Raw genomic sequence first — 18,296 nt, 5'->3', positions numbered from 1 at the left:
CTTTTTTTCCCTGTTAATTTGTTTTTGGCTTTGTATTGTTTATGTTTGAAAAGCTCATAGTAAATTATTAAACTTTGATGTTTTCAACTAGCACATATATTCCATATATATTCCATTCCATTCCATTGTCCAAACCACTTATCCTGCTCTCAGGGTCGCGGAGATGCTGGAGCCTATCCCAGAAGTCATGGGGCGGTAGGCAGGGAGACACCCTGGACAGGCCATATATATATACATATATATACACACACACACACACACACACACACACACACACACACACACACACACACACACACACATATATATATATATATATACACTACCGTTCAAAAGTTTGGGATCACCCAAACAATTTTGTGTTTTCCATGAAAAGTCACACTTATTCACCACCATATGTTGTGAAATGAATAGAAAATAGAGTCAAGACATTGACAAGGTTAGAAATAATGATTTGTATTTGAAATAAGATTTTTTTTACATCAAACTTTGCTTTCGTCAAAGAATCCTCCATTTGCAGCAATTACAGCATTGCAGACCTTTGGCATTCTAGCTGTTAATTTGTTGAGGTAATCTGGAGAAATTGCACCCCACGCTTCCAGAAGCAGCTCCCACAAGTTGGATTGGTTGGATGGGCACTTCTTTGAGCAGATTGAGTTTCTGGAGCATCACATTTGTGGGGTCAATTAAACGCTCAAAATGGCCAGAAAAAGAGAACTTTCATCTGAAACTCGACAGTCTATTCTTGTTCTTAGAAATGAAGGCTATTCCATGCGAGAAATTGTTAAGAAATTGAAGATTTCCTACACCGGTGTGTACTACTCCCTTCAGAGGACAGCACAAACAGGCTCTAACCAGAGTAGAAAAAGAAGTGGGAGGCCGCGTTGCACAACTGAGCAAGAAGATAAGTACATTAGAGTCTCTAGTTTGAGAAACAGACGCCTCACAGGTCCCCAACTGGCATCTTCATTAAATAGTACCTGTTAGAGCCTGTTTGTGCTGTCCTCTGAAGGGAGTAGTACACACCGGTGTAGGAAATCTTCAATTTCTTAGCAATTTCTCGCATGGAATAGCCTTCATTTCTAAGAACAAGAATAGACTGTCGAGTTTCAGATGAAAGTTCTCTTTTTCTGGCCATTTTGAGCGTTTAATTGACCCCACAAATGTGATGCTCCAGAAACTCAATCTGCTCAAAGAAGTGCCCATCCAACCAATCCAACTTGTGGGAGCTGCTTCTGGAAGCGTGGGGTGCAATTTCTCCAGATTACCTCAACAAATTAACAGCTAGAATGCCAAAGGTCTGCAATGCTGTAATTGCTGCAAATGGAGGATTCTTTAACGAAAGCAAAGTTTGATGTAAAAAAAATCTTATTTCAAATACAAATCATTATTTCTAACCTTGTCAATGTCTTGACTCTATTTTCTATTCATTTCACAACATATGGTGGTGAATATGTGACTTTTCATGGAAAACACGAAATTGTTTGGGTGATCCCAAACTTTTGAACGGTAGTGTATATATATATTTGACCCTGTTCTATATCAAAAGTTTAAATTTTTCTTGGACAGGACACAGTGTCATAACTGCTATTTATGAATATCCGCACAGATCCATATAGCAAAAATGATAGATCTGCGCAACTGCAGATAATGTTTTTTTAAAGTAAAGACATCGCACGATCTAACTTTACAGGCAATATGACGACCAGCCACGACCAGGCATAAGAGTGATGTTTGGAAGTATTTTGACAAAATAAATAAAATGATTGTGCTGTGCAAGCTCTGTAACATTAAACTTGCGTATCGTAGAAAAACTAGTTCGATGATTAACCAAAAGTGCAGTAAGCACAAGGAGAAAACAGCGGAGACAGATAACAGGCAACGTCATGTTTACAGATATGGTTTTTCTCTGTGTAAGCTGATCTCTACAGTCTGTGTTGTGCAGAAAGGCAGGCCAACCCTAACCCCTACCCGCATTTTTGCTTGGCTGTTCATTTCGGACGCTATTCTTACATTATACATACATACATACATACACACACACACACACACACACACACACACACACACACACACACACACACATATATGTGTGTGTGTATATATATACATATATATATATACATACATATACATACATATACATATATATAGCGAATACTCTGTAATAATTTCATATGAGTGCTGGAATATGGAAATTGCCTAAAATGCCCATCCCTAGTCTGAAAGAGCCACTACTAGAGTTGGGGTTCAATAGCATTTCATCAAATCTGAATCTAGTAAGGGCATCCGGGTGGCGTGGCGGTCTATTCCGTTACCTACCAACAGGGGATTGCTGGTTTAAATCCCCATGTTACCTCCGGCTTGGTCAGGCGTCCCTACAGACACAATTAGCTGTGTCTGCGGGTGGGAAGCCGGATGTGGGTATGTGTTCTGGTTGCTGCACTAGTGCCTCCTCTGGTCTGTCGGAAGGACCTGCTCAGGGGGGAGGGGGAACTGGGGGGACTAGTGTGATCCTCCAGTGCACTATGTCCCTCTGGCGAAATTCCTCACTGTCAGGTGAAAAGAAGCAACTAGCGACTCCACATGTATCAGAGGAAGCATGTGGTAGTCCGCAGGAGGGGGTGGAGCAGAGAGCAGGGATGGCTCAGAAGAGTCAGGTAATTGGCCAAGTACAATTGGAGAGAAAAACGGGGAAAAATCCAAAAAAAAAAAAAATCTGAATCTAGTATCGAATCCGCCTGTCGAATCCAAATCCATTCAATTGAACTTTTTTTGTAAATTGTCAAAAAAAAAGCAACTTATTTTTGATTCACAGATGTTTGGGCCTGTCATTCCCAATTTGCCATGATGTCAGAACTAAATTAAATAAAGCAAGCTGGCTGTGTGTGTGTAGACGCACCCGCATGACATCATCATCATCCATTGACTCCACATTAAAGATTTAATGACCTTTTTGCTGTAATATTGTACGTGGATTTATTATGGCACAGCGACCGATGGCAGTTTTAGAACAATGGTCTACATTTTGGGGGGGGGGGGTGTTCAATAACAGATTCATTTAACTCTGAGGTTATCGAATCTGGATATTTCATCAACTCAGAACCGGTTCCAAAACAGACCGGGCTCTCAAACCTTAACCCTATGCTGTTGACATGAACCTTAAAAGGGAGATAACATTGGAGAGCTATGGCAACATCAAATATCTTGTAAATATATATAATGTATATATATAAAATACATATATATACTTAGCACAAAAAGTAAGGAAATTTGTGTTTGGTAGATTATTTCTTTGTTGTAACAATGCTTCTTGCCAGTAAGTCTTATACCGTTGGAAAGCCTGTTTATTTCCCTTTTAAATGGGGCCACATTTGTAAGGAACATGCGTTTGTGGGATGAGCAGCAGAGCTGAGTATGTGGGTTGCGACCATGAAACATTTGCCAAATCTTCTCTGCTAATGCCAAACAGCTTATTTTCCTGTTGCTATTGACTCTTGTTTTGAGCTTCTGGTACCCCAGGTGCTGAAAGCCTGATGTAAGATTGATGTAAGATTTATTGCCAAGAAGCATTGTTACAACAAAGAAATAATCTACCAAACACAAATTTCCTTACTTTATGTGCTAAGTTTATATATGTGTGTTGTGTGTGTGTATAAATATATATATATTGTAAATATATCTTATGTATATATATTTATTATTTGTTATTATATTTTATTTCGGATAATGGATAGATGGATGGATATATATTTTTATATATTTATAGTCCCCCCGCCTGCTGCCCAATGACTGCTGGAATAGGCTCCAGCATCCCCGCGACCCTGAGAACAGGATAAGCGGTTCAGATAATGGATCAATGGAATGGAATATATAATGTGAATGTACCATTTTGGTGGTACTTATTTGTGGTTTGGTGTGAATATTGATAATTTTATATAATATGACACAGAAAGGGTTGGCTAACAGATGTTTATCGAAGGCTGGGCAAATTACCATACCAGCAGAGCGCAATTCACACCTGTTGTGAAATGGTGGGGGTGGGGGGGTAAATCCTTAGCTGGCTCACTCACTCCACTTGCTTGAATGTGGTGGTGTGAGCTGCTGTCTTCAAAAGATTTATTCCAAGATTGCAGGGCCAAATCATCACCTCCGTTTGCTACTGACATTGCCGCCTCATTTTATATCCTACACAAATGTACATGCGCGCATACACCCATGTGTAGAGCGAGTGATGAGGGGATGTGTGGTAGTGAGGGAGAGAGTGCGGATGTACTGCTTTCATGGCCTGCCAAAAGGCTCTGTCCTTGAGTTCCCTCTTGGAAGCTGAGGGGGGGGGGGGTAGAAGAGGCCCTCTAACTCCACATTCAGATTGCCTCGTCTGACACTGTGGGACCGGCACACCCAAACACATATCCATGCACACACACACACACACACACACACACACACACACACACACACACACACACACACACACCCATGACAAATGCACCCGGTGAAAATCAGATAGGACATGACAGTATGGCTCTGTGAAGATAAAGCTGGGATTTAGATAAGTATCAGAAAGCTGATCTGCAAACAAGCCTGTTCACCAGTGAGTCTAAGAAATATTGGCGTAACAGCCTGCATTATTTTCTGAGGTTTTCTGCCTTCATAAGCAAGGTTTAAATGACCTAGGAGCCCCTGCTGTGTTTAATCTTATTGTAATTTTTGTGTGTCACCCTTTCTGGTTTAGAACGAGCATCAGACTGTGCCTCCCATGGCTGCCAGTACCGCTGTTCTGTGACACACGAAGGGCCAAAGTGCTACTGCAACAATGGCTACGAGGTGGCTTCAGATGGCAAAACGTGTAAAGGTGAGTGGATCATTTAAGCCAGAGGTCTTCAACGTTTTTCAGGCCAAGGACCCCTTGGCTGATAGAGACACAGCGGAGGGACCCCCTATTACATATTGTATAAAATTGTGTTGCTTATTAAACTGTGCCAACAATAATGTGTAGGGCAGCCTATAGTACCATGTACTTTGTAATGGTGTATACAATGCTAAGCCATTAAAATAATAATTATTGACAGATTCATATATTTATAGAACATGTTTTTTTTTTTGCAATTGTCTTTTTATTCAGAAAAATCAAGAATGCACATTGACTTACATTACTTGTACAGAAGTGAACTGAAGTGAACTGAATAAGTGGAAGATAAAAAACCCACAAATTTTATTTATATATACACACACACACACTACACACACATACGTACACATATGTGTGTGTATGTATACATTCACATACATAAACCTATACTCCCATACACATATGTATATGTAAACAGAACTATATACATTATCTGTAACAGTGGGGTGCTTTATAGAACATGTTTTCATTCTATATTGACATTTTTACATTTACAATTTCACAATTTTAATGGGGGAGCGACAATGAAGTATTAAGCTTAACTTTACGTGTGCAGATGGCACAGCTCCTACCTTAGTGAGCGGCCTGACCCTGGTGAGTGGTACACAGCTTGTCTATTCTAGGGCAGAGGGCCATATCAACCTCAGGCTGCGGTCTTGACCTGTACTTGCTTTTCAGGTAGGTAAGGGAGGAAAATCCACTCTCACAAAGTTATGTCATTGCAAAAGGTAAAAGGCTCCTCATTGCTTTTGCTGTCAATTGTGGGAAGTCTTTCTGGCAAGCGATCCAGAACTGGATGAGTGGTCTTGTCTCATACATGTTTCTGTATGTACTGTCAGTGGATAGTTCGATGAGCTGATCCTCCTCTGTCATTGTCAATTTTGAGCCATCTGCTGTATTATCTTTGAATGGAAACTGTATCCATGTCTTGTCCCTGCGCCAGGAGTCAGCCTCAGAAAACTATTTCCCAAATTGACCCTTGAGTGCCTCCAAGTGTGCAACAATTGTGCGTGTTAGGTGAGGCGAGAGCACTACAGAATCTCCCAACTTATCCACTGATGGAAACATGGAAAAAGTGCCCTCCCTGACTCGTTCCCTCCATCTTTTGATTTTCTTCAGAAAGCCTTCCATTCTGTCATACAGCTGGATGGCATGTGTATTGCAGCCTTGCAAAGAACTGTTGAGTCTGTTCAGCTCAGAGTAAACATCTGCAACATATGCAAGTTTAGTAACCCAGACATCATCACTGAAATTTGCAACCAGTTCTACACAGTTTTGCTAAAGTAAAAACCCCCGAATAGACGTACGTAACTCGAACACACGTGACAACACTGCTCCACACGAAAGCCATCGAACACCAGAATGGCAAAGTAGCGCAGTGTGTTCTTCTCCTGCAGCAGCACAGAGAAAGGAAAAGAGACGCGTTTGCAAAGCACTCTTCTTGACAACATTGACAGCTTTCATGACAGAGTCCATGACATCTGACAATTCAGCACTCATTTCTTTGGCAAGGAGAGACTCCCTATGTAGCATGCAATGCGTCCACGTCACTTGGGGAGCCACACCTTTGACCAGTGCTATCAGTCCACTTTTTAAACCAGCCATTGCTCTTGCACCATCAGTTCACATCGCAACACATTTTGCCCAGGGTATGTCATTCTCTCTGAAAAAAACCATCGATCACTTTGAAAATGTAAAAACTTGTGCGTTCAGGCAGCTGCTTACAACACAAAAATTTCTCCTGCATTTCATTTTGGTCGACAAACTGCACAAACGCCAAAAGCTGAGCATCGTTTGACATGTCTGTGGATTCATCCAATTGTAATGCAAAGCCTCTGCCAGCCTCAGTTTCTCTACTAGTTGCACCCTGACATCAGATGCCATGTCATCAATACGGCGAGCAATGGTTGTGTCCAACAACGGAATGCTTTTCAGTTTATTAACGAACTTGTCATTCCCAAACATTGTTTTGCACATATCACTGGCTGCAGGCAATATTAAATCCTCTGCAGTTGTGTATGGCTTTTTGTTCTGAGCGAGCCGAAGACAACTTGATAAGAGGTTTTCAAAGCTAGCTCACCAACTTTAGCTGATTGTCTCATCAATGTCTGTTGGCCTTTGAGAGATTTGAGACAGGCCTGAAAGTATTCCACTGGTTTTTCTTTCAAGTGAGTATGGGTTGTCTCCAAGGAGCTTCATACTTTTGTTTGACAGCATGGCAGAGCAGGTGACACACTGGTAATTCAACGCCCTCAGTCTCTTTAAAGGTAAATCAAAACGTGAGATAATTCTCTGAATATTTTCAGGTCTTCTCTCATTTGCACTTAGCAGCAGTTGTAGCATGGCTGTTAGTAGGTGTGTTAGCCCCATCCTCTGAACTTTCGCCAGTGGTTCGTGATGAAGTGCAGGGTCTGTCAGAGTTTCTTGGTCGAGAAGTTATAAAACGATCCATTGTAGATCACATTAATGTAAGAATGGCTTTATTCTTAGGCTAATAATACATACCTATTTGGCTAATACGGCATGCAATTATTTCCAGTGTTTTATTGATGCTGCACATAGAATGGTTTAGCATAGGATAGCTAGCTGGTGCTCGGCTTTCAGTATGATCACATTATTGCACAGGGATTCATGGGTCTCTTCAATGTTACAATTTTTTTAACGAATAAGAAGATTTATCTTTGCTTAGTATAGGTTGTATTCATGTTAATGTGCATTTTTGGACATGTTTTTGGAAGGAAAAAGTTTGGGAGCAAATAATTTGGCGGACCCCTTGCAGTAACTCTGAACCCCCCCCCCCTCCAGGGGTCGCGGCCCCCTGTTGGAGAGCTCTGATTTAAGCAATGTTAAGCTACCTAGTTTTAAGCATGGCTATGCTATCAATTCTGTATACACCGAAGATACTGACTGTGACAAATGTAACTTGATGTTACATTGGAGCATATGCAGAGGAGAGTACTTCTCATCAAGGAACTTTTGTATAAATATGTGTTGCGGTGTTCTGTATGATGGTGGGGTGGAGGCTAAAACTGACATTTGTTTTCCAAATGCTGAGTTGATCCAAGAAGTTCTCCAATAAAAATATTCCCATGCTGGGCGTCCGGGTGGCGTAGCAGTCTATTCCGTTGCCTACCAACAGGGGGATCGCCGGTTCGAATCCCCGTGTTACCTCCGGCTTGGTTGGGCATCCCTACAGACACAATTGGCTGTGTCTGCGGGAGGGAAGCCTGATGTTGGTATTTGTCCAGGTAGCTGCACTAGCCCCTCCTCTGGTCGGTCGGGGAGCCTGTTTGGGGGGGAGGGGGAACTGGGAGAAATAGCATGATCTTCCCATGTGATACATCCTGCTGGTGAAACTCCTCACTGTCAGGTGAGAAGAAGCGGCTGGTGACTCCACATGTATCGGAGGAGGCATGTGGTAGTCTGCAGCTCTCCCTGGATCGGCAGAGGGGGTGGAGCAGTGACCAGGATGGCTCGGAGAGTGGGGTAATTGGCCAAATGCAATTGGGGAGAAAAAAGGGGGTGAAAATTTAAAAAAAAAGAATCCCGTGCAGTTTGGGTTATCCTTTGTAATCCATTATTATTATTATTATTATCCTTAAATGTGGAATTGAGCCGCTGATGGCGTCTGATTAGTCACCATAGTATCTTTCTGGCAGATTTCAATGAGTGCAGTGTGTACGGGACCTGCAGTCAGACATGCACCAACACTGAAGGCTCCTACATCTGCAGCTGTGTGGAGGGCTACCTGCTACAGCCTGACAACCGCTCCTGCAAGGCCAAAAATGGTAAAAATACACAAACATACCTATAGAAAAAAGGCAGGAGAGACCAAGGTTACCTTACCTGCTGCTAATAACTGTGTTAAAATTGGTCCTTTTCATGGTTTAATTTGGTGCCCTGCTGTGTTATATTAGAACAATCATATTTGCATGGTGTGAAACCCTATCTAATTGGTGTTACAAGCCTGTTTACTGGAAAGAGATGTGTGGCAGCTGTGTAATAAATGTTTGACCCTCAGCTCTCCTCAATCCATCCCGCTGTTTTTCTTCTCACCTTCTTTTCTTTCTCTCTTGTCTTCGACATTCTGTCTTGTACCCATAACCGTCGCTCCCTGCACTCTTCTTAAGATTCACATCGCAACCCCTTTCTCTCTTCCTTACTTCTCCTCTTGTGTTTTCGCTTTTCAAACTCTACTTAGACCCGGTGGACCGACTGCCCATGCTGTTAATCGCTAACCTCCATGACATCCGCTGTACCTCCCTGAGCGGCTCCACCTCCCGGCTGCCCTCCATTACCACAAAGCAAACGATGGCCATGGACTTCATCTATGCCCAGGAGACGGTCTGCTGGATCGACGTGGGTGACACACCTGCTACCACCCAGCTCAAGTGCGCCAACATCCCCGACCTAAAGACTGTCACCGACGTCCACACGATCAACATTTCCCTTAGCCTGCACCGTGAGTAGTACATTCAATATCCAATGGCTGGGTCTGACTGTAAGACTAAATTTGGCTTTTTGTTTCATAGAGATGCTCAGATTTTTTCCAACCCAGCATTCATTTGAGAGTATTCTCAAGCAGGAAGGGAGCATCAAAGGTTTAGGTATAGACACAGCCCTGTTGGGCGGTAATGAATGAATGCCTTGCTCCAGGGCAACGTTACAAATCCCGAGTAATCTGTACTAGTTGTAAGCTCACTCTGCGCCAAATTTACTTGATGTGCCTCAGGAATCACATGGTCAACTTGACAGTTGCTAGCTCAGACGTGAAGTAAGATGTGAAGCAATACAGCCGTGTCTCAGAAACCTGCTCATACCAGCATAAAAGTGCCAGGCAGAAACGCTGAAGCCAGCTTTATTCTTCAAAAGGTCTGTCTTTAAAGAACAAGAATGCCCCTGACACACCACTAAATCATCCTATCGGGCTTCTGTGTGTGTTTAGCTGACTTAAACAGTGATATCTTGCACATAAGGCTGGCAGTGTGCTTGCAAGAGAAAGTTTGACAGGCAAACAGTAGCCAACTTGTGTACTTTGATTCATGTACTCCCTGCTCATGAGGCAGTTCACAGGCCTAAAATTATTTGGGGTTTTTTTTCAAGCTCTCATAATTTTTATATTTCATTGTAATCCACTATATCACATCAAGCATTGAGTCACAATGGCACAATAGTTGGTGATGGATTTTCCCACTTTGAGTTCCCTTTGTCTCTAGCTCCTGCCATACATGTTCTTGCATAGTGCTGTGTGTGTGTGTTTGTGTGTGTGTGTGTGAGAGTGAGTGAGTGAGTGAGTGAGTAAGGAGCCTCTATGTGTCTCACTAATTAATGATGAAAAATATAATGTCTGGCCTGTGACGTTATTGTCCTCATAGCCACAGGCACTGCAGTATCTTGCTTGCTCTCATCTCTTGGGAAATACACACTCGCACCCACCCACCCACCCCCCCCACACACACACACACACGAACATGCGTCATACACATTTAAACATATATTCAACTAATGAACACTTTCGATTGAGACTCATCTCTATAACGCAGACATGATTTATCACTAATTAAAAGTCTGACAAGGTTTGTTTTTGTTTGCCTGACTGACAGAGCTATTACTCTCTATAAAGGAATGTAGACAAAACTTAAAGGTTTGTGCGTAGGTGTGTGTCTGTGTGTGTGTGTGTGTGTGTGTGTGTGTGTGTGTGTGTGTGTGTGTGTGTGTGTCTTGTGTGTGCGCACGTGTGTGTGAATGAAGCATTCCCTAAAGAATTAGCCCTAGGCATGGAAAGACAGACATGAAGAAAACAAATGGTGGCGCTGGGGTGGGACACAAAATCTGTGAAGTGATCATGTGCATTTGGGATCACAGTGGCTTCACACAAGCATTGTGTGTTTGTTATCACTGCTGATACTCAGCAGAGCAGAGGCGAGGCGGTTCGGTGGACCCTGACACTCTGTAAATTTATTTTTTTCCTTCTAATCGCTCCGCTTCCACAAGAGGCCGATGTCCCACCTTTCCCCTCATGGTGTTATTTAAGCGGCATGCTGGTGTGGCTTTTCTATCAAGTGGTGATGAGTATCTGGTGAGTATGTGTGGGAGAGAAGGGAAGAGAATGGGGAAGGAGAGAGATGGGAAGAATCCAACGAGAGAAGGGTATGAGGTAATGAGAACAAATGAGAGACAGGGAGTGCTTAAGGTGGCGATTTTCTGTACCAGACAGCAGACACAGGGCGGGACATAGCGTCAGGCGTGTTCAAGTATGTGTTTCTCGTTATGTAGTCGGCTATGTGTTTGCATACACAAAGGCTACAGTGGTCATGTAGATGGTATTTACATTCTTCCGTTGAGTTATGTCAGCATTAACAATCCCTTCATTCCTCAGTCCCTCTCGGGTCTTATCAAGTCGGGTCACTTTAATATGCTCATAGCTGAGCAAACACAAGAAAGCCAAGTACACACACACACACACCACACATGCTCACACATAGAATGACCCACATACTTACGCCTGATGTACCCGTTACTTAGTGACATGTTACCTTGCATGAACACAGAGGGAGATTTTTTCACCCTCTGATTTCCTGTGTAGCTCCTCTTGTATCGTATGCAGGTATCCAACGGTGTCATTTGGAGCAACTCTAGCTGATGGCATCGAGTAAATGAGTCATCAGAAGGTTATGGGTAGGTCATGGACAGTAGCGAGCATGGCATCAGTCAGGGTGAACTAAGCCTGAGACACGGACGGCCTCTCTGCACTGTGACATATGGATCCAGTCGGGGCCGTCGGCAGCTTTAAGCTGTCCCACCAGGTTGTAAGGAGTGAGAACAGACAGGAAAGAGCGAGGCCCTGCTCCAACTTTGGCTCTGACTCAACAGCCCTCCATGCTGCCATCAGTCCTGGCTGTCAGCCGCGATAAGAGAACCCAATCTCTCCAATGCTCCTGTGGCTCTCTGCTGAGTCAGAGGCCATTTGATGTGTTGATATGGTTTCTTGTGCAGTCTTGTTTTTTGTTTTTTTAATCCCCCCTCTCTTCTCCTCGATTGTATCTGGCCTATTGCCCTACTCTTCCGAGCCATCCCGGTCGCTGATCTACCCCCTCTGCCGATCCAGGGAGGGCTGCAGACTACCACATGCCTCCTGCGATACATGTGGAGTCGCCAGCTGCTTCTTTTCACCTGACAGTGAGGAGTTTCGCCAGGGGGGCGTAGCGCATTGGAGGATCATGCTATTCCCCCCAGTTCCCCCTCCCCCCGAACAGGCACCCCAGCCAACCAGAGGAGGCGCAAGTGCAGCGACCAGGACACATACCCATAGACACGGCCAATTGTGTCTGTAGGGATGCCCAACCAAACTGGAGGTAACACAGGGATTTGAACCGGCAATCCCCATGTTGGTAGGCAACAGAATAGACTGCCACGCCACCCAGACGCCCTGCAGTCTTGTATTTTATAATATTTATATATTACGTAAACCTTACCTGAATTATCACAGTGCCTTACCCAATTAACCCACTCGGCATTATTTTTCTTGACTGTGTATTTTTTCATTTATGTCTTCACAACAAAGTCACATGATATTGCTGTTGTCCCAATGGGCTCTCTGGCCACTCCTGTTCAGTTAGTTTAATAACTGGCAGGGCTCAGGTGTGCCGAGGAAAATATGCTGGACAGACTCGGAGAAGGCTTTAGATGGATACAGATGGGGATGTGGAGGGGTTAGCGGTGGGACTGGGGTTCACACAAATGGGGTGATTTATCGGTTGTGGGAGCTTGAGAGAGTAGGGCGGATGAGTAGACGAGGCTTCCAGATGTGACTTGCTCTGCCTCTGTCTGTATGTGTAAATCCCTGTCCGGGAAGATGAAAGAAGTGCAGAGTTTCCTATCTTATTCTCTCTGCCTGCCAAGTGGATCACCATAGCAGGGACCAGCTCCCCTCCACACCTCTTTCTCTCCATCTTTCATCTATCCTTTCCCAATCTCTACTCTGTCCCATGCCTTTGATCCCAATCCATCTTTTTTTTTTTGTCTTGTCATGAGTGGTACCCTATCATATTGCGCCTGTGGTCAGCCTTTTCTCATTCATTGTTGACTCTTTAGGGACTTGCAGCCTCTAAATAGGGGTTATATGTCGGGTCCCTTTGGCAAACCATAATCTCTGAGCTGCAAAACAATGTTGCTAGGTCACAGAAGTCTTTCCTTAGAATTTCTTTCTATTCTTTTCAGCACTGGCAAGATCATGGTAGCAGCAACAGGACATTTCAGCTCTGAAATAATAGAAATATTAGAAGTTACTCGTAAATGGAAGAAATAGATTTTGATGAAACACGATTTTTTTTAGGTACTACCCTACAATCTGAGGCTGAATTCAGACTAGTTTAAAGGTGTTGTAGTTCCTTGCAAAAATAGGTTTGCCATTTGTAGGGGAGCAGAAAAAAATGCATGTTTGTTTTGTGTGTATGTCTGCATTTGTTTTGTGTGCTGCTGCGTGTTTGTATGTGTTTTCTAGTATTCCTTCACTGTGTGAAGTGTTTCTGTGGGGAGAATAGTGGGAGATGATAGTTGCGGGAGGCAGAAACTCGCAGGGTTTCTGACAGCGGGAGGAGAAAGAGGTGGGGTTCATTCAGATTTCCCAGCAACCTTCCCACTTACCAGAATAAAGGAGTGAACGAGAGAATGTCAAGAGGCGCGCGCGCGTGCGCACACACACACACACACACACACACACACACACACACACACACACACACACACACACGCCCTGTCTTTCTGGATAGGGCCTCCACTAGTCAGATGGTTGCACAACTGGCCCTGTGCTCTCTATCGGAGGCTAATCAATGCCTTGTGCAGCTCAGTTTCCAGCTGGAACATTTTACAGGAAGGCTATGGTTTAAAACCATTACCAAGGGGAGTATCATTGTTTCCGAACTTCATAACCAACTTTCCTTTTTGTCAGAATTTCGGTTCTGTTGTTTGTGAAACCGCTTGGACTGGCTGTACTCCTTCCCTTTGTCCTCTTGGGCATGTTTTTATTAGATCTTGTATTTACAGTTAAATCCCTTCAAAAACAAAGTTGCTAGCACCGCCACTGATTGTCAGTGATTGATTTCCTGCTGGGAGTTGCACCAGAAGTTTTATGTTATGAAATATAGCCCGCCGCACACACAAACACACACTTGCTCGCAGGGTGGAGACAATGTTATTGCAGAATGGTGTAAACTGTGTACAACAGGATTAGTTTCTTTGCCCTGACATTTGAAAATCTTATCCAGTCTGCACTTTTTTTTTCTTCGATTTTTGTTTTTCTTTGGGCTTTTTCCTGTTTCCATGATTAAATTCGATCTCTTCTCTGTTTTCCTCTCGGCTTGCTTACCACGTAAATACACCATGTACCGGTCCCCCCCATGCCTGGAACTTTTTCCACTTTCTTTGGCACAGCTTCTACTACAGCAGCAAAGCATCACTTGCATGCAGGGCCAGACTATTGGGGTAATGTTAGGAATTGGAGGGTGCATTGAGCCCCGATGTCTGCATGCTGTTGTGGAACTAGCTCTGGCTCTGTCTCTGAACAGCATGGTGGCCATCGTTGGGACCTCCAGCCCTAGGGCTTTCTTTGTGAATGGCCAGAGCCCTAGGACAGGTGCTACCTGCAGGAATCACTTGCTGTCTGTAGACAGCAGTTTGGGACCCGGGACAGACATGCAAGTTTGGATACCAACATCAAAGATGTCCTGTGTACTAAACGGAGAGGGAACCGTGGCAATGTGTGTCTTTGATACTGTGTGTGTGTGTGTGTGTGTGTGTGTGTGTGTGTGTGTGTGTGTGTGTGTGTGTGTGTGTGTGTACAGTGTATTAAGTGTTGGACTCTGAAAGAAAGCATGTGGACAGCTGTTAAAACATAAGGCAGTATGGGAGGCAGTGCGTCTCTGAGCTCCCTCTCTCCCCTGTCTAAAGCTGTGTGTCTCTGTCGCTTATGTCCTCCCTGCTCCCACTCTCAAATAGACCCCCATTGTCAGAGTACAGGGAGAGTCATCTGGTAGATGCAAGATGTGAATCTTAGTCTTCAATGGTAAAAGCATTAGAGTTTCAGACCCCTTATGCCAGTGGTATGTCTGGAATAACCGCAGACCTTCTGCGAGGCTTTCGCTTTTGAATTCCTTTTATGTTAGCTTAGCAAGCAGAATATATTTCTCCTAGGGCTGTAAATCGATTTTAAAGATTAACTAATTAATTGCACAATTTACTGTGATTAATCATGATTAACCGCTTTTTGTTCTTCTTCAGACTGAAGCTTGTAATAATGGATATTTAAATGTAAAAGTCACAGAATTCATGTGAAATCAACACAAAGGAAGTATATTTAAATTCAAATACTATTGTTTAATAGCATCTTCTTTCTATTTGTTTATTTATCCCCCCCTTTTTTTTCCCCTCCCCAATCATACCTGGCCAATTACCCCACTCTTCCTAGTCTCAGTTGCTGCTCCACCCCCTCAGCCGATCTGGGGAGGGCTGCAGACTACCACATGCCTCCTCCGATACATATGGAGTTGCCAGCTGTTTCTTTTCACCTGACAGTGAGGAGTTTCACCAGGGGGACCTAGTGTGTGGAAGGATTACGCTATTCCCCCCCAGTTCCCCCTCCCCCCCGAACAGGCGCCCCGACTGACCAGAGAGGCGCTAGTGCAGTGACCAGGACACATACCCACATCCGGCTTCCTATCTGCAGACATGGCCAATTGTGTCTGAAGGGACACCCGACCAAGCCGGAAGTAACACAGGGATTCGAACCAGTGATCCCCATGTTGGTAGGCAGGGGAATAGACTGCTAGGCTACCTGGATGCCCGCTAATAGCATCTTTTTAACTTTGAACACAGATTCTCTTCTGTGAACTACAGATTTCCAACAAAACCATCAAGGCCATTAAAACTGTCAGCTTGAAAGGCATATTTCTTACATGCACTAACTTAAATAACACAACCCAGGCCTATATGTTGAAGTGTCCTTTGAATTCATAAACCATCAAGGCCATTAAAATTATACATCAGCGTAGAAGGCAATAATTTCTTGTATGCACTAATATAAATGGTAATTAACAACAAAAAATTTTGTTCCATGTTCAAGTGCCAGTTGAATTTCAAGTGCCATCAATTCATGACGTTCATTATGCGTTTATAATGGCGCATCACAGAACCCCATATGCGTACCAATGGCACAGTATAGTAGAATATCTAATATTCTCCATGAGGGAAGGAGGGCTGGCGACAAATAAAGCTTACTGCTGTGACAAAGTGGAGACGAAGGTTACGCACCGTTAACAGTCCAGTGAGAAGTAGAGTAGGGAAAAAACACAGTTCTCCATGCGCCGACAAGCAGGAGGGAGAGCGCACAACCCAGTCCCCCGATATGCCCATGAAACAGCCTTGCACAGCCGCCACTTCCTAGTGAACAAAACGCAGTTGCGTTAATTGCCTTGATTTTTTTAAAATAAATTAAATATTTCAAATTAATCGCAAAAAAATAACGCGTTACCTTTTTTTTTTTTTGATTCCCCCCCCCCTCCTTTTTCTCCCCAATTGTACTTGGCCAAGTACCCCCCTCTTCTTAGCCATCCCGGTCGCTTCTTCACCCCTTCTGCCAATCCGGGGAGGGCTGCAGACTACCACATGTCTCCTCCGATACATGTGGCATCGTCAGCCGCTTCTTTTCACCTGACAGTGAGGAGTTTCACCAGGGGGACGTAGTGCGTGAGAGGGTCACGCTATTCCCACCAGTGCCCGCTTCCCCCCAAACAGGTGCCCCGACCAACCAGAGGAGGCGCTAGTGCAGCGACCAGGACACATACCCACATCCAGCTTCCCACCCGCACACATGGCCAATTGTGTCTGTAGGGACGCCCGACCAAGCCGGAGGTAACAGGGGGATTCGAACTGGCGATCCCCATGTTGATAGGCAATGGAATAGACCGCTACGCTACCTGGACGCCCTGTAACGCGTTACTTTTAATGGCACTAATCTATCCGCTTACTAAACTTGAGAAATGTCAACTTCACTGTCCTTTGTATGAGAGATGTTGCAGCAATATTCCCCCTACCCTCAGCAACCCCGTGATCCATTTCAAATACATTTGTAAAGGGCAGAGACTTTACAATTCATGCTATCCTTCTGCCCAGGCAAACCCACATGTTAACTTTAACTTTACAAAGAAAATCATTTCCCATTCTTAAGACTTTTTGTTCATATTTATACACATTTGGAATGAGCACGTACCAAGTACAACTTGATGAAACACTTTTTGACGATGAAAATCCCCCCCCCCCAACTCTCCTTTACCCATAGTACCACCTTGTGCAAGGACGGTTAGATTCATTGATTTGTTCGTTGATTTATTCATTAATTTTACTTTAACACCCTGCTAGACCCCCTATGATAGCAACAGGCCAGGGGTCTTAATGTAATGTATTGTATAATATTATGCATTAGTTTTTGTAGTTCCAAAGCAGAGCAGGCACATGAAGGCGCTTTTCAAATATTTTGTTATTTTTTGTGGCTGAAGGAAAGTCACAGAAGAAAAGGTAAATAGAGGTTTGCCCATGCTTTATTATCATGCTCATTGAATTTGTATTATCATGTTCATTGCTTTTTTATCATTCTTTATCATGCTGAATTATCATTTAGCATTACTGAACTTGATATGTGTATTAAAAAATAGTTGTACCACCAGGATGATCGAGTGCACTTATTTAACTTATCTGCTCTGTTTTGTTCTGGATTGTTCTTTTCTCCTATCTTCTTTTCTTCTCTACCCGACCCCTGTTCCCCGTGCTTCTTCTCTGCCTTCCTCCAGATGTGGAGCAGATGGCTATTGACTGGCTGACCGGAAACTTCTACTTTGTGGATGACGTGGACGACCGGGTGTTTGTCTGCAACAAGAATGGACAGACATGTGTAACCCTGCTGGACCAGGAGCTGTACAACCCTAAAGGCATTGCCCTGGACCCAGCCATGGGGTCAGTACTGTCCTCTGTCCTACATGACCAAATGTTGACATTAGTAATGTGCTATTGCGACAGAAAATGGTCAGATGATGTGCTGACTCAATGGGCTGCCAGTAAAAAAAAAAATTCCTACAGCAGGGAGACAGCAATTCACATCTAAAATGTAGTCATAAATAGCTTGATTCAGTGTTGTTCCTTTATCCAAGGTATCACTTCTCCATTTTTGGTCAACCCAGGAAAACTTTTGGACTGTCTGCATGTCTATTCAGCTGACTAAAGCTAAATATTTGTGCAGTGGGCAAGTTGAATAGACACGGGGCATCCGGGTGGCGTGCCGGTCTATTCCGTTGTCTACCAACACAGGGATCGCCGGATCAAATCACTGTGT

The 18,296-nt window shown here is 43.8% G+C and overlaps 1 protein-coding gene across 1 annotated transcript in view; it reads left to right on the top strand.

Annotated features, from left to right (window-relative positions):
- Window positions 1-18,296, top strand: part of lrp1ab (low density lipoprotein receptor-related protein 1Ab) — a 111,508-nt gene that overhangs the window by 25,625 nt on the left and 67,587 nt on the right. Inside the window, exons 4-7 of the mRNA XM_056298994.1 lie at window positions 4,739-4,858; window positions 8,575-8,703; window positions 9,117-9,377; window positions 17,758-17,920. Of these exons, the coding sequence (XP_056154969.1) occupies window positions 4,739-4,858; window positions 8,575-8,703; window positions 9,117-9,377; window positions 17,758-17,920 (673 nt within the window). The remainder of the gene's footprint in view (window positions 1-4,738; window positions 4,859-8,574; window positions 8,704-9,116; window positions 9,378-17,757; window positions 17,921-18,296) is intronic.

The sequence above is a fragment of the Lampris incognitus genome, chromosome 2 (genome assembly GCF_029633865.1).
Source record: "Lampris incognitus isolate fLamInc1 chromosome 2, fLamInc1.hap2, whole genome shotgun sequence".
In the NCBI taxonomy this organism is placed as follows: domain Eukaryota; kingdom Metazoa; phylum Chordata; class Actinopteri; order Lampriformes; family Lampridae; genus Lampris; species Lampris incognitus.
Note: the sequence above shows the minus strand (reverse complement) of the source record. Positions and strands in the feature narration are given on the sequence as shown.